The 24,277-nt window shown below is 46.8% G+C and overlaps 1 protein-coding gene across 2 annotated transcripts in view; it reads right to left on the reverse strand.

Moving 5' to 3' along the window:
* Positions 1-105: 105 nt before the first annotated feature.
* Positions 106-24,277, reverse strand: part of VASH2 (vasohibin 2) — a 34,490-nt gene continuing 10,318 nt past the window's right edge. Inside the window, exons 4-7 of one of the 2 annotated variants that reach the window (XM_069009566.1) lie at positions 17,911-17,985; positions 9,136-9,517; positions 7,123-7,238; positions 106-2,518 (exon numbers count right to left, since the gene is read on the reverse strand). In XM_069009566.1, coding sequence (XP_068865667.1) covers positions 2,449-2,518; positions 7,123-7,238; positions 9,136-9,517; positions 17,911-17,985 — 643 coding nt within the window. In that variant the 3' untranslated portion in view covers positions 106-2,448. Of the gene's footprint in view, positions 2,519-7,122; positions 7,239-8,673; positions 8,925-9,135; positions 9,518-17,910; positions 17,986-24,277 lie in introns of those variants that run through there. The other variant, XM_069009567.1, reaches the window with a different exon arrangement.

Here is a 24,277-nt window from a genome sequence, read left to right on the forward strand (position 1 = left end):
ACTTAGCTAGATGCCACAAATTTCTGGGTCCATCGAGGTTACAGCTAAAAACATTGTTCAGTTGTAGCAACCCTTGTTAAGAGCAAGGACAAAAAAACACGTAAGTCATTAAAAAAAAAAGACTACCATGATACTTTTATTGAAGTTTCATACTGTGCATATACAAGTGATGAGAAAAAGCCCAAAAAGTCATGCATGTTTTTCTACACTACTTGACCACTTTGCTGTCACTTGAACCACACTTAAGACAAATGCCATCATAAGCAAGTTTCAAGAGAACATTTCAGTAGAACTTTAAAACAAGAACCAAAAGCAATTTGTCACACACCTCTACAGCATTAAAAAGCTTCAGTATCAGTTAAGAGAAAATAAATTGTGCTGGACAAGGGTAGAAACTATTTACAACTATTATTTGAGCTGAAGTAAACCATGGTTTTATAGAAAAAACTTGTGACATATCAGATAACATTGTGCTATAGAATACAGCTGATCAAGTTTTCCACATCATTTTATCCATGAGAAGTCATAAAAAAATTGTTTAGGTCACAAGACAGTGGCAGGACAAAGTTTGAAACTGCAACTCTGCAGCTGATGTCAAATTACACAAGAATTTCTACCAAAAGAGTATTTTCCCTCTCTTCAGCTTCACTCCTTAACCAAAAAAATCCTTACTGTGAACACAGGAGTGGAAAAGTTTAGAGAATGAGGGATGGGAAAGGCCTTCCTGTTACTGATATGGTAAACTTAGAAAAAGAAGTGTCACACATCTGAAGTTTTCCTTCTAGAGCTTCTGAAGTCTTAATTAGTAGAAAGCCTTTCACTGGCTGTAGAAGGTTGCTGGGCCTTGGCCTTTTCTTCCTGTCATAGGCAGGTGCAATTCACTTTTTTGTGTACAAGCAATTATCTCCTTCTGTATTCATTCATTTTCTGGCTGACAGAGGTGTTCTAGGAGCTTAAATCATTCTGCTTGAGTAAGCATTACTGTCAGTCTGTAACAGCATCCATCTTCATTGACATCCCAAAAAAGTAAGTGCCCAGGAGGGGAGGTACACCAGGCCCATGGCAGCATCATCTATGAGCACAGCACAAAGGGTAGAGGCTGGGCTTGTACAATAATCCAGTTTATATTTAGGCACCTTATGAAACATTTCCAGGAATGCAGCACTCAAATGCTTCCAGAGAACTTCACTAAGTTAAATGGTGGACCCCAGGGAGTCTTACCACGTCACTTGAGAACACTGCTGTCCATCACAGGTCCTTAGCCAAGTCTTAAAACAAAACAACTGAGCAGGGAGGAAGCAGACAAGCTTGATTTTCATGTATTTCAGACATACTTCCTTACCCAAGTCTGACTAAGCAGTTGTTACTGCAACATATGTAAGGAAACTCCGTGCACAGCATGGCAGAAGGTTAACTTCAGCCTGCCATGTCTTATTTAATACAAGGTGGCAAGGCATCACCATCGGAGACTGCTCGGCCTTTCCAAGACAGGTTCAAATTTGCACATAAATGTGGAGAGAAAAGCACATAGACTCAGGTTAGCAATTCTGACAGTTTTTCCATTATTCCAGGTACTACATATATGAGAAAAAAGCTGACTTGTCCCTACAAAACAGTAATCTCTATGTTTTGTGCTTCAGCGGTGTAGTTCAGAAAGACTAAAAGCTTGTGACAAAAGTATAAAAAAAAAGTATGAAAGTTTAAAAATTCATTATTCATCAATTATCATCATTTAAAAAATCTCAAACCTCGTATCTTGCCTAACAAGATTAGTGTTAAGAATACAGTTGCATATTACTATTACTTAACGTCTTTCGGCAACATGCAGAAAATAATAATACAGGTGGCAGTAAAACATCCAGTGCTGTTTTAATACTCCCAGTAATGCTAGGAAACAGTACAAATTAGTTAGAAAACAATAATACTGACAGTTTTGCATATCTATTAAGTCTAGTGAGGTAATATTGATACTTTAAAAACTTATGCCACTTCTGCACTGCTTGCTTTTATTGCTGATTTAAAGATTAATAGTGAATGTTATTTTTTTTTTAATTGCACTGCACCCCAGCACATCTTAACACTAAGAATATGATTCATTAGTTATTCCAATGCTACCACCCAGCACAAGGCCAAGTTCAATTAACACTTGTACAGGGAAATTGTATTTGAAGAAACTCACACCACTGGAGTCACCTGCTACATGATGGGAGAGAAAAAAAATCTCATATCCTGGCAAATCTAATTTTAGGTTCTCTCCACTGATGCCTTTTCTATAAACTTAAATAAATACTGCCACCAAAAAAATTACCCCCTATTTTCTAGGTCAAACTTTTATTGTAAGAGTACATAAGTTAATAAATAGTCCCATTCCTTTTTCCTTCCAAGGGAGTGCAGGTAAAGTGCAGCGGCAGCAGCGGGAAGCCCTCTGAAGTCCGTGGTATGGCTGTGTCAGATGCGGAGCTGGTAGCCCACCTCGTTGAGGGTAGCCAGGTCTCCTTTCTTGTCCAGCACCGCCGGCCTGCGCACAGGGGAGGGAAGAGGGCGCTGCTGACCAGCGATCCCGCACCGCCGTGCAGGTGTGGAGAGCACAGCAGCCACTCAGGGAAAAACTCGCCTCAGAGGAGGGCTGGCTAGACCTGATGTCATCTTAGACACAGTCCTGCCGAATCTGCCACAGAACTGCTGAGACTGAGCTGTCTGTGTGTTGCTTCTGAAGCCACGCACCAGTGAAGGACAAGCTGTGCCATGCTGGGGTCCAGGATGTGAGCCTGAAGCACCCTCTCCCCCTGACCTGAGAGAGGCCCTAAATGAGTAGCTAAGACTAGACACCCCCCCACCTGTCATCTACCCCGGAGCAGGACCCCAGCGTTTAGAATAAAGCTGAAACAGCTGAGAGCAAACAGGCAGGGCCTCTCACATGGCCACTGCGTGTTGGCTCTCCCAGCTGCCCCCTCCTCCTGGCTGCACCTGTGTGAAGGGCTAGAACCCACCAAACAAAAAGCACAGGGTGGACTCCCTTCAGTCTCCTGGCATGCAGCATTCTGGTACCATTCACGTGAGTAATCACATACACATGGATGCTGTTAGAACATTTAAGTATTCCAACAGCCTAAACCAAAGGAAACCTTGAGCTATCAGTCTCACTCTTTTTAGCAAGCAATGGAAAAGCTCCTGCAACAAAGTTGTCAAACCAAAACTATCCAGCTGATTTATAGTCTATGGAAGTGTCTAATCTGAGAGCTTATTGCAGGCTCTTGGCTGTTTTCACAGTAAGCAGTCTGTTTGCTTTTCTAAAGACAGACATTGTTTAGAGCACACATTTCTCTAGTACTCTACAGCATGTCTGCTTCCCTGCAGAAACACAGCTAAAGCCCCAGGAGTACAATGGGAGGCTGATCATGGCTCCAGTGCTTTCAGCTCCTCAGCCCTGGTTTCCAGCTCTCTGTGCTTACTCTTTGCTCATTCTGCAGCAGATGTGACCCCTGAGTTTGCACAGCCAGGCTGGCGCTTATCTCCCCGCTGCAGGCTGCCAGCCCATTCCCGCTGGAGCAGCTCAGGGCAGGCAGCGGGGCCCCGGGAGAGGCAGCAGTGCCACAGGCAGGCTGGAAACCAGGGAAAGCCCAGCCCTGCCTGGGGCACACACCAGTGAAAGAGCTGTACTGCTGCACCTCCAAGAGCTGGGGGTGTATAGCTCACACATACACGTGCAACAGAGCCTCTGAAATATTTTTTAATTCTTTGGTTCGATAAGGAATTCTTTATTTTTTCTTTTTAAGAGCAGAACTGCTAACACCAGGTCCCTGCTGAGAATCTGCACAGCATTTGAGAGCTGGGGACATTGCTATGGACAGCTACTGATCTGCCTAGTGGCACATTGAATGAAACCTGTTGCTTTGCCACTTATCTAAGCACCTCTCATAATAACCCCACCATCCTTGCTGCAGCACTGCCCTGCGCCCTGCCTCGTGTTTGTCTCAGTTTAAATACTTCACAGAAGTGAAGGAGTCTTCACTGGTCTCTCATTTGCAGGAAGGGATCACACTTAAAGAAATCACTGTAAGATAGTTTGGATTTTTCCACATTATTCCTTCAGAGCAGATGGGATTTGACTAACCAGTAAACAAGCTACAAGCTACATCCCTCTGCTTGCGTAGGAGTCAGAGACCAGCAAGGGATGCACCATGTATTTCCAGTGTCCTTCCTTCCTCCCTCCCTCCCTCCAATTTAGGGATCCTCTTCACACCTTTTTCTCCCTCCCTTTAATTAAGGTCAGAATATGGTTTTAATTAAAGCATGCCTGGATGTAGTACCTTCTCTGATTATCCAAGGGAGGTGGCGAGTCACTGTACACCCATGGTGACGTACCCATTTCCACCCATCCACCACAACTGTCTGTAGCTTTTAGCTACAGATTGTCCTCCTAAGTTTCAGAAAAAGACAAGACTTTGTCGGACCAGAAGCACCACAGATCCAATTCTCCTTGGCTGGCAAATGACCTTACACCAAACGTGCCCTCTGAGGTGAGGGGCCTCTGCTGTACTGGCCCATCAGATCACGCCTCCCATCTAAAGTGCCCTGACCAGGAGCAGCTGAGCAAGCTGTGCCCAGCTGCTGGGCACACAGTATCCATGAGCTGTCTGCACTGGAGCTGCCTGATTTTACACATTCTAATATAATCCTGCTCCCTTGCACATCCCGATAAAACAGACTAACAGAATTTCCCCTTCAGCAGCTACACTGGGCTGGAAGCACACAGGGTCAGTGTTGCCATGATGCTCATAGAGCATGCATATGTTAAGCCTCAACATGAAATCGAAAGGAAATAGATCTGGTGAACTGGCATTTAGGAGCAGAGATTCTCCAGGCTGCTGCATGACCCTCCCTTCCAAACTCACAGCAACTCTCCCAAACCCCTCCAGCTCCAAAGCACTCCTAATGAGGATGAAACACTGCATTGCCTGTTCCAACACAGGCCTGCAATTTACTGCACCCTCCTGCTTTGGGACTTCAGGGGATGGGCAAGTGGACACAGTAAAGCTTCAGACTTAGCAGAGAGAGTCACACCACCCTATCTATATCCTCTCTATTCATGCAGGATCACACCAGCTGTGGGCTAAGAGCACATGGACTGCTGCATAGCTCACTTAATGAGCTGCAATTTGACTACATACCACCCTCCTAGGCAGGCACGTACTGGGTATTGCATTGCCACCTGTCCTGTAACGTGCCCCACCTGCCTTGCAGCTGCATTTCCAGGCTGAAAGGCTATCGTGGGCTTGCTGGCAGCCACCACTAACATTTACCCAATAAACTTGAAGGAACAAGGATGAGAAGTTAAAGGTTTGAGGCTGTAAAATCTTCATCCATCCTTAAGCACAATTTCAGCCTTTGTCCTTCAGAAACAATGCAGCAAAGATGCTCTAGTTCACCACTCCAGTTCACATATCCTTCAGTGGGAGATTTCTCCCAGCAGGCCCATGTAATTTTACTGTTGACAAAACCCAGGCTGTAATAACAGCTTGTCATCAGCAGGTGAAGCCTTTCAAATGAATGTCTTATTCAGCCCCTGCAAGCTCACACTGGAGCAAAATACTTCTCTCCCTCTCCCCAGCAAGCTCAAAAAAGCTGTAATTACAGCACATGAGTAAGAGATACACAAAGAAACAAAACACAGTGTTGATAAGCACAGCCATTCTTCAGCTAGCATTCCAGCCTGAAGCCTAGCAAACCTGAGTCTTTCCCATTCTGTGTGTCACACAAAGGCCTCTCACTCCATCTGGTTCTCAGAGATCCATCAATATGGAGAATACCCAATTTCTCCTCTTGTATTTCTTGCCTTATGTCAACCACTGCACATGCTGGGATGTGTCATTCAGCTCATCCCTGACCAGAGGATGCTGTTCCCCCTTCAGGGCTCAGAGCTCATCATGCTGTATCTGGGTCCTGCATCTTCTATCATGGTGACCCAGGGTTTATTTTGGAGTAACTTACTTGCTTTTGACACAGAACAACAGAGTAGAACCACTGAGCAGGTAACAGGTGCTGAAGCCACTGCAAGGCCACCTGTACACTACCTGTCTTTCTGTCCTGGAAAAGCAAAGCTGCCAAGGAGGGATCAGTCACTGCAGAGCAGCCACATGCCCAGCAGCTCTTTCAGGAAACCAGCTCTGCTGGAGAGTCTCCAAGGCCAGTGACACTCACTCCCCTCCAGAAATACATGATCCACTCCAGCAACTGCAGAAGCACTATCAGAAACTCAAAAATGAAAGTGTTCCTCAAAGAGAATCTAGGTGAAGAAGCCTGAAGCAGCCAAGCCCATTGCAACTATAATTATCTCTGCACTAAACAAGGAGCTCTCCGTGACGAAACCCAAAGTACAGCATCACGGACTGAGTGTGAATGAACATGTAAAAATAAAAGCTTGCTGTGAAATCATCTGCTGCTAATGTATCTTGAAGTTATCTTTAGAAGGTTAGTCTAATATCTTTGTTAGCTGCTTTAAAATAAATAAATAAGTGCTGAGACAGTAGTCTGGGAGCCTATTTAAAAAGCAATGATCATAAATATGTGACTAATCTGGGTTACGTATAGGCTTTCACAGTTGTCAGCTTCCTGGCACAGAGCAGTACAGCTAAAACTCAGCTCTTCCACATCTAAGGTAAGGGAGTCTGAATTGCCAGTGGCTGTAAAAGGCCTGTGGATCTGGAAGCTCAGTTTTATCCATTTAGAGGTATTGCATGCAGTGAGTCCTTCCTTCCCACACAGCTAAAGAACAACTCTTAGCTACAACACACATGGAAAGTGGTCTGGGGTATTTTTAAGCTGATTAAAATCAAAGAATACAATCCAAGTGACGTTTTCACTTTGGAAAGAGAAAAGGTTTACTTCCCCATCACCCCTGTAAGCTGGACAGTCCAAGGACCCTGCACAGAGGGACCATCTGGCAGCAGGAAGCACAGCAATGCCCGGACATCAGCAGTGCCAGCAGCTTCTGGAGCCTCTCTGGTAGCTGAGGTACCTGGCACAGCTTTCCTGTATGTGCCAGTGAGCACGGAAGTTTTGTACAGCAAACATCCCCACCCTCCCTTCTGGCCCAGCAGGAACAGTGGCAGGAATACTCACGATTTATCTCTCCTGCAGGCCCGCCTCTGAGGGCTGCCCTGCCTCCGGCGAGGGGACAGCGACTTACCCCGGGGTCTCTCCTTCATCGGAGAATGGGCACTTGAGGGTTTCAGAATCTGTGAGAGACAGGGGAGGGAAGGAAGTGGCCTTCAATAAAGGCAATGATTCACTGCAAATAAAAAAATTAAAATAAAGAGCCTCTTACAGTAGCAGGGATGGCACACAAAGAGCCTTCAGTCCCTTGGGGCTTATTCAAACCCTGCCCAGGTTAAGAGGAACTCAAAGCTGTTACCATGTGATAGCTGTTCAGGGGCCCCCTGCAAAAATTAGTTGGTATCACCAGTTCAGTTCCCAGCTGAATACTGTCTCATCCACAGCTTTCTTCAGAGCTGGCAACAGCAAGAGATAAGAAAAATGGCTTTGAGCCTCAGCTGAAAGAAACTCAGGCAGACAAATCACCCTCTCCAGCTTTTCTCTCAACAAACAGAGGTGACCCTCTCTCAGGCTGGCAGCTGAACTCTGACAGTGAGGCTTTTCAGTAGGTCTCCAACTTGCCCCATCCTCCAGGTCCTCCCAACATCAGAGGGCCATAAGCATTACACTCACACTCTGGACTGTTTGAAAGACCTGATCCTCCAAATTCAGCCCACTCACAATGGAAGCCCTCTGAACCAAGCAGCTCGAATTCTGTAGTAACTCAAGGGAAAGACCAGATGCAGGGCCTTCGGCCTTCAAGGGTTCAGGGCTGTGGTCCTGGCCCTCAGGCACTCACAAGGACTGGACCCAGTGTCCCAGCTCAGCACACACAGAAAGCTGGTCCCTCTACCAAAAGCAAGTACAAAATTCAGTAAGTCATCTACCCATATGGACTTTTTCAACTCGAGCCTGCTTCAGCTGTTTGCTCTCTGGATAGTATTAAAAGCATATGAATAGAGAAGAAGGAAAAAAACCCAAACTTAACTACATCAGTAATCAAGCCCATATGCTTAAGGTGATAGCATGGTACAAGGTGGCCCTCAAAACTCCTTGGCAGGGCAGGAGAGATGGCAGCAGAATATAGGGGCTACGATGCCACTGGCAAGGCTCACCCAAGGTCAGGGCAAGGGGGCAGGTGCCTCAGCCAAAATGGCACGTGGCTGCTACGTAGGAGCCATTCTTTAGCACACAAGGGGACAAGATCCCAGAATAACTTGGACACGATGCCACATACATACCTCTCCTCAAGAGCCAGACCCATACTTAGCAACACACCTGCTCTGCTCTCGCTGCTGGCAGCCAGCTGGACAGGCACCAAATCTGCTTCCACCACGACCACAAGCAGCTCCTCGCCCATGCCAGGCTCAGAGGCACGGTCAGGGACACCCCTCATTCCCCAAGGGCAGCCAAACCCTGCAGCCCCCTGGCAGCCTGCCCTGTCTCCCCGTTGTTTCCCAATGAGCTCTTCAGTCCAACCAGCCAGCAGGGAAGCACCAGTCTGTCAGGGAGTCAATTTACTCGCCTTTCCCATGTAACCTGTTCTGTGATTTAGCTGAGGGTGGTGGACATCAGCCCCCTGGCATGTCCTGCAAGGAGAGGCAACCACTGACACAGATGTCCCATGGCACCTCTTGCAGCTCAGGTGCAAAAAGCAGAGACTCCTACCTGCGACCGGGCCACTGTTCCCAGCAGTTCTAGCCCCAGCCATGCTCATTCTTCCCAACCACCTTCTTCTGGAGTCATTGAGGAAAGCCAAGTGGGCAACAGCTCCTTGATGGCCAGGAACAAGTATGGGTTCAAGTGTTCCCCAGGCTGAAGGGGAGATCCTTCAAGTAAACAGCCATAAACTGCATGTTTTTGGTGAAAACACACCAAATCCTGGGGAAGCAGCACTGAGACAGATGCAAGCTCACTGCCAGCACACCTGATATCTGCATGACTGGGATCGGCCTGCTGGCATGGAGCAAGACCCATCTCTGCAGGATGGGACAAGGCACAGCTGCCTCCTGAGCCCAACACCCACATGCACAAACCTACCTTCATCCTCATATCCCTGGCAAACTTCTCCAGCTCCTTCCTGACTTCTGTGCGCATCATTTTGGACACGTTGAGGACCAGCTGTTTCCACTCGATGGGCTGGAAGCTGTGCGGCTCGTGCGGGACGTACAATCCGATTTTGACTTTTTTGACTGAATGCAAGTACTTTTTATAGGAGTCTTCAAATTCGAAGATGAGGTCGCTCAGAGTTCGGAAAGTGAGAGGTTTGTCCATCAGATCCGATCGCCTGCTCATGCCCAGCGAGCCATAGCGGCCGTTGCAGTAAATCCCAAGCACCACGTGATGAAAATAGTTCCCTGAGAAGTGGGTTTTAAAGCTGATGGGGAATCGTTCCACGGAGGGCTGCCCGTTTGTTAAGTAGCTGGGGTGCACTGCATCAAGGCAACAACGGTGCTGGGAAAGCAGCAGGTACAACTGCACCTGGAAAACATCTTCAGCAGGTTTGGGGTTTTTAACTGCCAGGGCAAAGGGCTTTCTTGCAAACACAAACTTGTTCTCACTGTGCCCAGAAACAGCCAGTGCTGCCAAAGCCCATCTCACTGCTTGGAAAATAAGATGCAATGGTTCAGACAGGGAAGATTAAGAATGACTCTTAATCACACTTAGGGGAAAGATAAAAACCCCAACACTGTTCAGGTCAGCACACCCGAAGAGAGACCACCCTCCCTAGATCTGTGGAAGCTCCCCATTTGATACCAACATCAAACTCCCACGCTTCCAAAGGCAAAAGTGTTTACCTCCCTTTCTTGAGGGTTTGATACAACTTAGTTTACTGAGCCTCATTTTCTCATGTCTTCAAATAGTACCAAGAGATTTGGATTTATTCCTCTCCAAGGTGACAGTCTGCCTTTCCTTCTGTAAACTGGCCCTCAGTACTACCACTCCTCATACTGAGTGTTTTAGCATGTCACCCTTGTAACACATTGCTGAGAGGAACCAAAGGAAAGCTCTGAGATGGATAACTAATTAGATAAGCACAGAGACATGGTCAGAAACAACGCTCTTAAAAAGCAAACCCTGTCCCTGGAATCACTGACTGGCCATTTCAAAGGCACCACGTGCAAGGGCCAGGACCAAGCTCCATGCCAGTGTAGTGTGTGATCTCAGAGGGGAACTACGTGCAGGTCACCTCCTTGGGAGGCTGCTGGCCCGTGCCAGGGAAAGGACAGGCTGAGAATCCCTCACGCAAGCAGCTTTGCGTCAGCACCTACGTTGCACACAGCTCCCTGCTGCTAATCCTGGGACAGCTGAAACTCACTCTGGCTCCACGTGCTGGCACCTGGCCCCTGGGACAGCAGGTGCCCTTCCCCTCTGCAGCTGAGGCCCCCACCCACGCCTGGGGGATGGAGGAGGGATGACCAGAAAAGGCTGGAGCAAAACGCTCCAGCTTGGGGTTACTCCAGCCAGAGGCACCTGCTGCAACCTTGGAGCCATCCCCTGAATCAGCTGGTCATGGTGCTGCCACTACAAAATACAGCAGCCCAAAAGGCAGCACTGCCAGGATAGTGTCAGGGCATCCTGACAGATGGACGAGTGGCCTCAGTTCCCACTGAAGCTGCAGGAACCTCCTCAGACCAGGATTCTGCTCTGGGGATTGCCAGCATCCCCTCCTCTCCCTGCCTCATGCCCAAAAAGGAGGTATTCAACAGCACTGAAACAAGAGCCACTGCACAGCTGAGATATCCTGGGATGTTATTGTGACCAGCCTTCCTCCCTGCCTGCATAGCACGGCTGCCTGACAGCTGCTGGGAAACTGAGAGCACAAAAAGCCTTTGTATCAAGACTGTAAAACAGTTTGGGCTCAGTTCTGGTTCTGCCCAGCTTGACATGCCACCACCTCACCACCAGTGTGACTCCCTGGGCTGTTGACCCCTGCCTGCACCCCACATTTCACCTCTTCGTTCTACAGGGATGCATACAAAGCATCCAGTGGCTCTCATCTCTCTCTAAACCATTTTCTCATGGGGATATTTCACCTAGTGTTTGTAGAATGTCACAAGAGTTAAACTTTTGGCTTCCGGGTAAATGCAGAAACCAACTAATAAGAGGTTCATGAACTGCCCAGAATCTGAGGTCAAGAGCAAGGAGTTTCACAAACAAACAAACAAAAAAAAAACAAGCCAAGAAAAACGCATTGGCACAAAACTTTCAGAACAGCCACAGGGAAGGTTTTTGGGTCCATGTCAAACATGTTTAGCTGCATTCAGTGCTAGATGTCATCAGCTTTAGCAGCCTGGTGAAAATGTATTAGAGGGTAAAGGAACAGACAACACTGTGGGCTCAGCTCACGGTGCATGCACTTCACTGTCTGTGTGACCACAAGTCTGGAACAGCAGAGCACAGCAGAGCACAGCCCTCCCTACCCCACATATCTGTCACCCAGCCAAGGCCATGTGCACCACCTGCTACCCCACTGCCATCACCCTGCAGCGACTGCCAAAGCCCACCCCAATACCACCTATACCAACACAGAACAGAAACAGCTCTACGTGCCTTAGGTGGTCTCACTGGATTACTGCTGCCTCAGGACTAGCTTCTCCAAGAAAAATACCTGCCCCTCACCATCAGTAGATGATTTATAATTAAAAATTATAAATAAACTGCAAGGGCAGAATGGGCCCTAGTGCCATTATGTCAACTGGAAAACTCAGCACACACTCACCTCATTTAAAAGGTCACCTTGCTTCGGGCCTTAAAAGGTGCATCCTGTGTACATCAAAGTCACGTTACAATAATTTGTGTCCTACAGACTGATTCTTGCAAAAGCCCATTGTATTTATCATTCTGTGTAACTGAAAAAGCACTATCTTTTATTAACACCTATGAAGCTTTCAAACATTGCCACTATTTTTCCCCATCATTATGAAAGGGTTTTCTCTCTGCTCCCCCAGTGCCTTTCTATTAATTCCATACAAAGCTTTGGTGGCCACCCGCCACACATACACACTTCTGCCACGAGGTCTCAGAGAAGTTGCAATTTAATCTCATTATACAGTTAGTAGGAGTAAAAGAATCTTTTGAGGGCAGAAATTACCCATCATCAAATAACCCAGCAACAACCGCTGTGGAAATTAACCTTTAGGTACAGGTTGCTTCTGCTGAGGGACTGGTTAATGAGAGTCCCCACCCGAGATGAAATACGCAGCAAATGGGCTGGAAAGGCACGTCAGATCTTCCCCTCTGTCCATGCATCATTATTATAGCTTTTCCTTTCTGCTCTGCCCAAGGAGAGCTGTATTGTGGCAAACAAAAGGCAACCACACAGCAATGCTGCAGCTGTAATCACACTTTTGAGCTGGGACTGTAACCGCAGGATGGAGAGTTGGGGAGTAAATTACATGTCACAATAGAGAAGCAGTGCAGAGCAGGAGAGGGCAAAAGCAGCTGCAGCAAAGCTCAGTGGCCTCCTGATCCTGGGTCTTCATGTCAATCAAGATGATGGAGCCAGGCTCTTCTCGGTGGTGCCAACCAACAGCACAAGAGGCAACAGGCAGAAACTGAAGCACAAGAAGCTCACAGGTCAGGCACAAAAGAGTCCCAGTGAATGGGTAACATCAGCCCCGAGTCCAGCCACTAGAGGGGTTCTGCAGGGCTCCATCCTCAGCCCAGCTCTCCTCAACATCTTCATTAACAACCTGGACACAGAACTCAAGGGAATAAGTAAGTTTGGGGACAGCACCAAACTGGGAAGAGCTGTTGACTCCTTCAAGGGCAGAGAGGGCCTGCAGAGAGATCTCAAAAAATTGGAGAGATGGGCAACCACCAACCACACAAAGTTTAACAAGGGCAAGTGCTGGAATCTATACCTGGAAAGGGGCAGTGCTTCATGTCTTAAGAGCCCAGCAAGGGTGTTTTTTGCTGAAGTCTGGTCAAGATGGCCACAGAAAACTACAGTCTGGTCCTCCCCCCTCCTGCCACTCCAGGGGCTGGGGCCATGAGCAAGTGCCCCTGGGAAGCAGCGAGCTGGAGGGATGGCAGCAGGCTGGGAGCAAGGAAGCGGCTTTAGTTACATCAGCAATGCTGAAGCTGCTAGCACAGAACAAGACGTGGAGCAGGAGGAAAATCAACCTCACACTTCAAAACCATCTGATAAGGCTTCAGTAAAACCAGAAGAGCTGTTTTTCCAAGCAACTCCTCAGAGGGCCTCCAACCACCAGCAGTAAACACTCAGAGAGGTTTCCAGCAGGAGTCAGGCAGCATTTCCCATGAGCTCAGGATTGCTTACTGTGAGGCAGAGTGCTACTGAGCTTCCATCTGGATATTGTCTACACAGAGGGCCCAGAGTTCCCCCTGGCAGCTCCAGTGTCCATGTAGGAAAGGCTCAAGCATCTGGTTCAGCTTCCCAAAGTGGGACTGCCAGGCTGACATCCCCTGGATTGGGAAACCTACTCTCCAGTGCCTGGCTGCAGTCAGAGGTGACTATCTAAAAATTAGACCATGACAATTTAAGCAATTAAAAGCTCTCTCCCAGCTCTTCACAGCTACCAGAGGGGCTGTAGATATTCAGCAGGATCCTCCTTTCCCATATTTCAGTTAGCAAGTGGGTCAAGTTGTAGACAAGCATGCAGAAGGCAAAGAGGAGCGCTACATGGACATCAATATCCTGCAATGACTGCAAGAAACTCTCCCCCTTACCGAAAACACTTGCTCCCAGCCTAGGGATGTACCTGCTGGGCTGGAGGAGATGGATGGACCCAGGTCTCCAGTGGTGATAAACTGATTGCATCCACAGAAGGAATAGTGCAGAAGCTGTTGAATAATTTCTCACTCCTGAGACACTTTCGCTCTTCTCTTCCTTGTTCAATGATATTATTGGCCAGGAGGTCTAATACCCTGTGTGGGTCCAAGCGTTACCTCACATGAACTGGGAGAAGGATGCTGAAGGCAATGGGAGTGAGTTATGCTCAGCCACCGCGGATGCGCTCCGCTAGACTCCCCGAGGAGGGATGCAGTGTGCAGCTTCCCTCTCTCCCGCTGATATTTTGCTCTCCAAGTTTTAATAAAGTGAATGCAGCACAGATAAAATTCCCTTGGCACTTTCTGGTTTACTATTCCCTTTCATGAGCTCAAATCAATTGGATCTTTGCTCAGAAAGAGTGGGCTGAACGCACCATTACTCAGCTGATTTACAACTGAACTGAGAAATGCCCTGGGGAACACAGCAGGAGGAATGCTTCTGGTTAGGCACTGACAAGTAGATCATGTAAGCAGAGAGATATGAAGCCAGCTCAGACAGCTACACAGAAAAAGAGCTGTGCAGACTGCTGCAAAATAATACTGGAAGATCTGTTTGAGCTTTCAGTCATCTCAGAGCAGCTGCTTCCTTGCTGCATGCAGACAGGGCAGCTCAGTACTTTACCTCACCGCCCTATAAAAACGCTCCAAGATCAAGTGCATAGGCAATTATGCAAAACTTAATTCTGCACCAAGAGGGATTATAGAAGCATTTTATAAGAAGTCACACAGTAAAAGGCAATTGCACAAGCCAGCGAGCAGCTCAATTAAAGCAACATCTCGCTAAGCCGCTCTGCGCGAGCCAGCCTTTGAAGGAAGGCTCGCGCCGAGGGTCCGCTGGAGTGGGCTGTGCTTTTTCAGTATCCAAGCAACACTCAAGGCCTGCCAGCACACAAATTACAAGCAGTACCTTATTTCCAGAGACATGGCATGGTACCAGAAGTTAACACACACACAGGAGGGCTGCTCAGCTCAGGCCTGTGTGAAGGCACTGGCTGGACACTTGGGAGAGGGTAAGCACATCTTCTCTGGAAAACACCTGACCTAGGAATGCTGCTGGCCTCACCGTGTCTGCATCCAAAGGGCAATGCTGAAGATCAGAATCTCATGGCTGACAAAAACCAGCAAACTTCCCCACGTGCCATGACAAAGATGCCTCCCAAAACCCCTCATGCTGCACATGCATCACAGCACTACAAGGTTCCATATGGGCACAGGCTCCGTACCAGCCTCTTCTGGACACACAAATTCAGATGGCCCACCCACTCACCACTGCTACACTCTTTGTGTACCCATACCTCAAGCAAAATACCTGGGGTTTGTACTGCAGGAATCTTCTAAACTTTAATGAATCTCTTACTGGACCACCAGCCAGCAGACAGTCCCTGCTCTCACGCAGAGACTTCCAACACAGTAAGCAGAAGTCCTAGAAAGATACATCTGTCCCATACTCTCCCCTGGCTAAACCTTCTCAATTAAAAAAAAAAAACTTGCCATAAATTTGGGGTTTTTTAATCAGCCTCTAGAGACAGAAAAATTCATATGTATCTTAACTCTGAAGAAACTTTAAATGACAACAAATAGTATAAAATACGGCTTTCAAATATTTTGCTTCCTTCACTTCTCAAAAAAAAACCCCAAAACCACCAAACTGAACCCACAAGTCAGGTTTGAGGCAAGCAAAAAAACCAGCAACAACACTTTTAGGTTATCATGGTTATCTGTAGGTCCCTAACCACCCTTTGCTCCCCTGATATATGGAATATTCAGTTCTCTGCTAGAAATACAGCACTGCAAGCCACGCTGACACTGCAGAGCATCATCAACTCCACCTGGGGATTATTCCCTGCATCCCTTTCATCCCCAAACAGTTTGGGACACAACCCTGACACAAGGACAAGCATAACAGATCCACTAACATCATTTCAAGGGAAACTAGTTAATGTAAACTTCTGGACTTCAGGAAAGCTTTCAATACTGTTACTCACAGTATTCTCCTGGACAAAATACCCATCATACAGCTAGAGAAATACACAACACAATGGGTGAGCAACAGGCTCACGGGTCAGACACAAAGGGTTACAGCAAATGGGGTTACATCAGGCTGGCAACCACTCGGCAGTGGGGTCCCACAAGGCTCCATTTCAAGGCCAGTTCAACATCTTCACAAATTACTTGGGTGCAAGACTCAAAGGTATGCTTCCTAAGTTTGCTGATGACACAGAACTGGGAGGAGCTGCTGACTCCCTTAAGGGCAGAGAGGCCCTGCAGACAGACCTCAACAAATCAGAAAGTTGGGCAATCACCAGCCTATGAAGTTTAACAAAGGCAAGTGCCAGATTCTGCACCTGGGACAGGGCACGCCTGGTTGTGTGGACAGAACGGGGAATGAGAGGCTGGAGAGCAGCACCACAGAGAGGGAATATAAGTCAGCAGCGCCCTGGCAGCCAGGAGGGCCAACCCTGTCCTGGGGGGCATCAGGCACAGCATTGCCAGCTGGGCAAGGGAGGGGATTGTCCTGCTCTGCTCTGCACTGGGGTGGCCTCACCTCGAGTGCTGGGGGCAGTTTGGGGTGCCACAATATAAAAAGGATATAAACCTATTAAAGAGTATCCAAAAGAGGGCAGTGAAGATGGTCCTTGAGGGGAAGCCTCACAAGGAGTGGCTGAGGTCACTTGGCTTGTTCAGCCTGAAGGAGATTGAGGGGAGACCTCACTGCAGTTACAACTTCCTCATGAGGGAAAAAGGGGCAGGCACTGATTTCTGCTCTGTGGTGCCCAGTGACAGGACCTCAGGGAATGGCCTGAAGCTGTGTCAGGTGACGTTTAGGCTGGATATTAGGAAAGGGTTCTTCATCCAGAGGATGGCTGGGCACTGGAACAGGCTCCCCAGGGAAGTGGTCACAGCACCAAGCCTGACAGAGCTCAAGAAGCATTTGGACAACACAGGGCCTGAACTTCGATGGTTCTTGTGGGTTCCTTCCAACTCAGGCTATTCTATGATTCTGTGATTTCTTCTTCTGGAAGGGCTTTGAAGGGGGTTTGAGTCTCTTGTTGACATCAAGCCCCCAGGACCCCGATACCTCCAGCTGCAAGCAGAGCCTGTCAGCATTCCCAAGGGAAACCCTGTCAGCCAGAGACACCTCTCAGACTCAAATCCGAGGCCTATCCCTGGCGCACGTTGCTCAGCCCACATCCCCTTCCCACCCCCCAGCAGCCATCCCTTCTCACAGACACTACCTGCCAGGCTCTGCCGGCTCCTTCTCCCACGGGAGGGGGCAGCAGCAGCCAGCAAAACACCACAGAGACATCCCAGGAGATGGTTTGCTTCGGGGCTTATTTTGGGTCGGCGTATGTTTTAAATGAAGCTTGATCATTTCTGACGAGATGTGTCTGGCAACCTGTTCCTGCAGCCCTGCCTTGCCCTCCTCCAGTGTTTTAGGATGGTGCAGGTTGATTTATCAGTGACAGCACAAGAGGGCGGAGAAGCAAATCAATGTCTAAATGACTGAAGACTGAGTAGGAAGCAAGCATTATGTTAAGGGGAAGCTCAAATATTTAACTATAATACACATATTTCTGCACAAAGCTGTGGGTTGGGAGACAAAAGCTAACACGACTTGGCCATGTAAAACATCAGACAAACACGGAACAGAACCCACGCTCCTCGGGTGTTACCAAGCTCCAATAACCAACAGAGAAATGCTAACAAAGAAAACAAGGATTGTGTAGACAGGTACTTATCTGGGCACTTTGGGTCACATCCTGACATGATGCAGATCATCAGGGCAGGAGGCAAAGTCTGCATGGCCAAATCACAACACTTGTGACCTGGGCACATGGCATCCCAACTCCTACCTACAAACCCAGGCATTCCAGCAACTTCAGTGATCAATACCAGGGCAGCCCCTCAAGCTGCTGTCACTCACCTTTGACTGCAACCCTCTCAAACACCATCCAGGAGGGGCAATGTATTAAACAGAGCTGCAGTGCAAAAAGTCACAGGCATGTGAAAGGATACATCCCCAGGATAACTGCTTCAAGGCATTTGATAGGTAAGGACTCCCTGGTCATTTCTTTTGCTGTCTCCATTAACCTAGAACAGAAACAAAACAGTTTTCAGTCCTTCCAGCTAGAGTAATCAAAGAGTCCTCTCGTAGAGTGAGAGCCAGGCACCTCCAGTTCTTAGCAAGAGCTGGTGAACTTGATTCTCCCCTTCAGTGACTTGCCAGAGTCCTCTTGACTTCTGGAGGATGACTGGAGCAGAAAAAAAAAGGAAGATTAAAAAAAAAAAGATTATTTGGCATCCCAGTGCCTTCCACCTCTGAAGGTGGATGGGAGAAATGCAGTCCTCTGCCTCTTGCAGCAACTCCATGAGCATCACTTCAGACTGTAACACAAAGCCCCGCTGAACTGCACAAGCTGGCAATCAGGGAAATCCCAGGGCAGGACTGAGTTTAGCTTATTTTCAAAACAACCCTGGCTCTCCTCTGGAGAGAAAAAAAAACAAAATGAACCAGGAAAGGATGGTTACATAGCCCCCTGAAAGCTACAAATGCCTCCATAATCCCATAGCTATGGCTGCAGACCAGAACTTATTGCCTTTTTATAAAGCCTGCTCTGCAGAAAGCTCCACCAACACAGACACTTCATACCACTGCAAGCTGAGTTATTGCCTTGCTGCTGCTCCACATCTCCTGTGGACAGGGAAAGTGGCAAATTCCACACAATTTCCTGCAGGAGTGCAGGAAACTATTCATGCCCAGGCTTTTGCACATTCACAGAGCTTAGTTACATTCTAGACTCCATCTTTGGAGTACAATGATTTGACAGGGACACAACACCATGACAAGCAACAAGCAACCTCACGTCAGCTGAGAAAGCCGTTGTGCCAGACTGACACTGCACTATTAACCTAGTAGGTAACCCATCCCCTTCCACAAACAGATCCTGAAATCCTGGACAGTTTGGAAAAAAAAAAAATACTGGAAGGAGCCTAAAAAAGGCCAGAAGAGGCACATCCAATGACACACCAAAAAAACTGCCCCCTAAAAAAGGCACAGCTGAAAACTAAGCCAAAGGATAACTTCTATTTTGCAGTCTTCTCTATCCATATCCTTTCCCTGGGAAGAGCTTTTGTAAACAGATCCCTGCTGTAAGGAAACACAGCATTAAATGACAAAAATATTTGTATTAGAGAAGATTATGAAAATATGCATCCAAAACCATCAGAGTCTGTTTCCCCCACTTTCTGATTCACCCACCTCATGCATTTTAAACCTTGTATTGAGTGCAAGTGACAACAGAGCTTCCACTGCTATTACAGCCTGTCACAGCCATTCCATGTCCCATTTATCTAAGTTAGAAATTATCTTTTCATTTGTAAACAACCACCCCTTACACTCTGCCTGCAGTACAGAAGACTAATTAGACTTTGCCTGCCTCCTCCACACTCACAATCAGTCACAGAACCCCACAGAACTGCTGGAAGCACAGAGCAGCCCCGGCCAGGGCACACAATGGGGCTCCTTCATCCCCCACAGAGGCTCCCCAGTGCTGGTCACCACAGTGGCCACTGCAAAGCCCCGTCTCTGTCTCAGAAGTGTTACGTGCAGATGAGGCGTGAGAGGTAACCATAAACAGGATAATCCATTGAATTTCCTATCTTCTAACTACATGGGAGCTACAAAAAAAAAAAAAACAAAGAAAAAGACAGCTGATTATGAACGTGCATCATGAGGAAAAATGTCACTTGTAAAATTATTTATCTTCAAGCAATTTAGTGTGACCTATGCCTGGTCAACACAGACTGAGGGGTAGGGGCAGGGCCAGCATCTCCTCCTCGGGCACACGCAGCAACCTGCACCTGGATCCAGGAGCGGCAGCGGGACCTGGCAGCTCAGAGACAGCTCTGGAGCAGGACAGTGATGAGGGTCTGTGCGAGGGGAGCACTGCTCAGGAGGCACCACCAGTGCTCAGCAAACCAGCACCCACCTGCAGCCCCGGGGCAGGCTGTGCCCTCACACACATTCATCCTGGAATCCCAGGGAATACTCTGCAAACAGTTTGCTTTCTCTCTGCATTTACAGCACGGACCGCAGGGTTTATGTGCATGACCCAGTTCAAGAGCCACTGAAAAGTTCTTCCACTTTTAACAAGCTTGAGTTGAAGCATGGGCTTAAACCCTGTGTTTGTATCGGAAGCAGAGCCTCTGGAGAATCTCCAAGCCACTGCTCTGCCCAAGGTAGCACAAGCCAAATCTAAATTATTCCTCCCAGATTATTTTTCAGTCTACTTTCAACTGGCTTCTCAAAAGCCTGGGAACCCACTAGCTAATCTATCCTATACTTAACCTTGCATCTAAGAAGGTCCCCTAATGTTTAAACTAAATCCTTCCCTTTTTGCAAATTAAATCAGGAGCTATTTCTGCTCTCCACAGTGGGTATGGAGACCATTTATTATCTCTCCTCTTGCTACAGACATTTGTATATGCAAAAGACTGTAATCTACCCTCTCCTCTGTGAACATGAGAAAGCAGACACCAATTTTTATTTAATTCTTCCCTCACTCTCCCTGAAAGCTTCTCCTTTAGGTTATGATTTTAGGACAATGTTTCTTTCAATTTTGGAATCCCTTCAACCAACTCACTTCTCACAGTCCTTTGGCTAAGGCCACAACAGTACAAACAGACCAATTTCCTTCTGAATCCATCTTTTCGGTGTGTATTTGCAACCAAGTCAGTGTGCTGTTGGCTTTTCCCTGTTGGCCCACACTGAATCGGGTTCTGGTGGTTTTTTGGTGTTTTTTTTTTTGTGGGTTGGCTGGGAGGTTTTTTTTGTTAGGGGTGGGGATTTTTTTGCTCGGGCTTTTTTGGTGGATTTTGTTTGGTTTCTTTAATTTTTTTAAGCTCATCTTCTTTGCAAAACTAGCCTTTTGTTCTCCACAGCTGGCTATTCCCAAACCCTCCTCTGCATTTGCCCTCACTAAATTATCTCCTGTTTGTTCCAGCCCAAGAGATCACTCTGAATATCCCAATTTCACTTTTCAAAGCCTTGTCACTTTGTCCAGCCTGGACTGCAAACCATCCATCAGCAAACAATTAGTCTTACCCATACCACTAAGAAAAAACTGAGCTGGGACAGACACTGCACACTTCAACTCACAATCTCTGCTAGGAAAGATTGATAAAGTGACACTTTCTACATGCTGCCTTTCACCAAGTTGGGTCCTTACATTAAATAGTTTTATTTAGACTCAAAGTGGCCTTATCAAAAGCCACACTAAAACAAGAAGTTACTATACCCACATCTTCTCCCTGGTTGACAAAAGCTCTTTCACCCTCATAGAAGGAAATTCTCAGAAACAAACCATGCCCAACAATATTAATGTTGCCTTTCCCTTCCCTTGAACTGCAGATAAACTCAAAGTTCCTAGACTTATCTTTTTAAAGGCTGCTACCTTTGCCTTCCCCAGCACCCACCCTCCCCATGCTCCCTATCACAAATATTAATGGTTGGAGGCTGCTTGTCAGCTCTCTAAGGGATCTATGGCAAATGACTTATGGCAAATGACAGACCATTCAGCTCACTTGAAAACAACTCCTTACAGGTACTCTTTGATTTGTCCTTTCCCCCTTTTCTCTAACTCCTAAATTCCTATCACACTGTCTCAGACGTTAATAATGACCAGAAAGCCTGCACAGTTAAACTTGTGAAAGGAGATTTAAGGAAAGCAGAAAAGAATTTTAAAATAGCATCAAGCATTTCAATCCCCTGCCTTAGCAGAGTTTGCTTCTGGGATTTTCCTTAAATCTTGACAGTTACCTGAAAAGATTTCACATGTATAGCTATTCTTTACAGTCTTATATCAGACAGCTGGGAATTAACCAAGAGTCACCCTCTCCCCACACTCCAGTGAGCATGGGGGGCAGCCCATCTCTTCCAGGAACTTAGGGGAGACTGCTACAGTCAAAGACAAGCACCTTGCAGCTTCCCTTTGTGGCATTTACACCACTATCTGACGTCTGCCAGGCAGATCTCTATTCCAGACCACAGTGAACACTTCTGCCTCTAACAAATGTAGCCAACAGGAACAGGATGCTTGTTCCTCCCTCAAGATCTAGTCCCTGGCAGACATTGATATTTCCTTGTTAATTGATTCAAATTTATTTCAGTGTTTTCAGGAGCCCACCAGGACTATCTCCCTTGCTTTCTGCAGTAAGAGAGGCCCTGGAAGGAGTTGACTTTGCCTCTTTAGGATGCTTTCTGTTTAAAATGGCAGTGTCTAAAGACAGCTCATGGGAACCATGGATTCCTTTTGCTCTCAGATTTTTCACTTGGGCACCCAATTTCATATACAGGCTAGAAAAATCTTAAAACCTTTCAGCATGCCTAGAACTGGAGGATCTCACCAGCTGGCACTGATCATACTGGAGTCCCTTCAGAGATGACCATGCTTAGGAGAGGCTCCCCATTACCTTCACCGAAAAGACTCCTACAAGACTGAATAAATGTTTTTATTAGTGAGACCCTTCAGCACATTTTTCCACAAAATTCTCCTTGCATGGGCACCTGTACTTTGTATAAGGTCCATAAAATCTCCCTCTCCCAAGTTTTTCTAAGGCTCCTGACAGTTTCATTCATGATAATGAAGCCAAGAGAGAAGAGAAAGGCACCAACAAGAGCAAAAGGAGATAAAACAGCAGTGTAAATCTTGTGAATCTTCTCAAAAACAGTGTTTCAAGAGCAAAAGCATTTCCGCCACACGCTGAACAGCACACCGTATCTGTAACGTTCCCCCTTTGTGCGAGAGAGAAGCAGATGTTCAAATGCCTTCTGCAGTCTATTGTCTGGAAATGGTATGAGCCCATTTTTCTTTACAGCCCCATCAGTGTTCCTTAATAACATGGTGTGTGGAAACAGTATGATTTCCCATCTCCCCTTCCCTGTTATTTGCTTGCATCGTTGCCATGTGACAGCTCCTATCGCGCTTCTTTATTGCAATCGATTACACATTTTTATATCTGAACGTCTCTCACTCCTCACAGAGCAGCTTCTGGGCTCTAATTTCTCCAAGACCACAGGACCCACCCAAACATCCGTTTCTGCTTCAGTTGTAGGTCCCCCTGTTGAGCTGGCACTTAACTGGAGGGAACAGTACAATACCGCACCTCACCAGATACTATGTGGAGGACAAAGAGATTTGTTTCTCATTGTGCCTCATGCCTGCATCCTAGAACAGAAGCTTCCAGAGGGCTTATCTCTCCTTGTAAACCCAGGAGTAACAGCTTGTTGACACTGAATTCACAGTTACAGATATTACTAGATATCCAGGCACTTTTTTCCTAAAGCTCTTACATGATCTAAGCTTGGAAGTTTTAAAAAGAATGGCTATGTCAGTTAAAAGTACCATTTTTTATCAGACTGGTAGTACCAACAAAAGTCATAATATAGGTTTAGCCAGCATAATCCTGCATGGGAAAAGGAAAACCAGTCCTACTGGTGTCTGAAACATTCATATCACATGCATGCACACATGGATCAGCAGAGCTGAACTTCACAGGGTGTCCTTTACCTACTAGGCACAAAAAGGTACATCATGAAGCCAGTGAAGGGCACTGCCCCAGGTTAGGATACCTATATTAGCAAAGCACTCCTACAATGGATGTAGCTACACCTGTAAATTTGGATTTTGTGCAAATACAGCCAACTCAGGAGAGGTGAGACCCAGACACATTTTCAGACACAGTTTGCCTGCACAACAAGAACAGCACACAAAGTTTACAGGTTCACAGCTCTGCCACCCTGACTCACACAGCTACGCCAACAGAAATCTAACGTTTCCAAAAGTGCTATCTGCAGTCTAGACAAATCCACATGGTGTCTGACACTCTAAAAGTTAAGCTGATAATAAGAGTGACTTTTTCTTAAAGAGATTGTAAATACTGAGTTATACCAAGACTATATCCCTTAATGAGTTCCTATAGATAATTTATGCTATTCCTCCTACGCTCAGCCACGCATTTTTATTTTCTCATACATCACACTGATGCTGGCAGTAAATCTCTACAATATCTAGTCCTCCCTCCATAATAGAAAAACTCATTAATATGCCCCAGCTGCTTTAGGACACTTTCACATGAATTTATGAATATTCAATTTCCATCTAGTACTCAGCTTCTTTGTGTCCAGCCACTGCTGTCTTGATGAGAGGCTGCCAAAGATCTCGTAATACTTTCATTAGCTTTGAGCCCTCACATTATGAAATCAGCAATATGTTTAGCATCAATAAAGCTCTGGGAACAGCCTCATTTTTCAAGAGCCAGTGGCAATTGGAGGCTTTCAGCATCTTGCCCGATCAACTTGCAAAAGCAAACTTTGTGCTGCAGC

Source organism: Aphelocoma coerulescens, chromosome 3, assembly GCF_041296385.1.
Source record: "Aphelocoma coerulescens isolate FSJ_1873_10779 chromosome 3, UR_Acoe_1.0, whole genome shotgun sequence".
Lineage (NCBI taxonomy): Eukaryota > Metazoa > Chordata > Aves > Passeriformes > Corvidae > Aphelocoma > Aphelocoma coerulescens.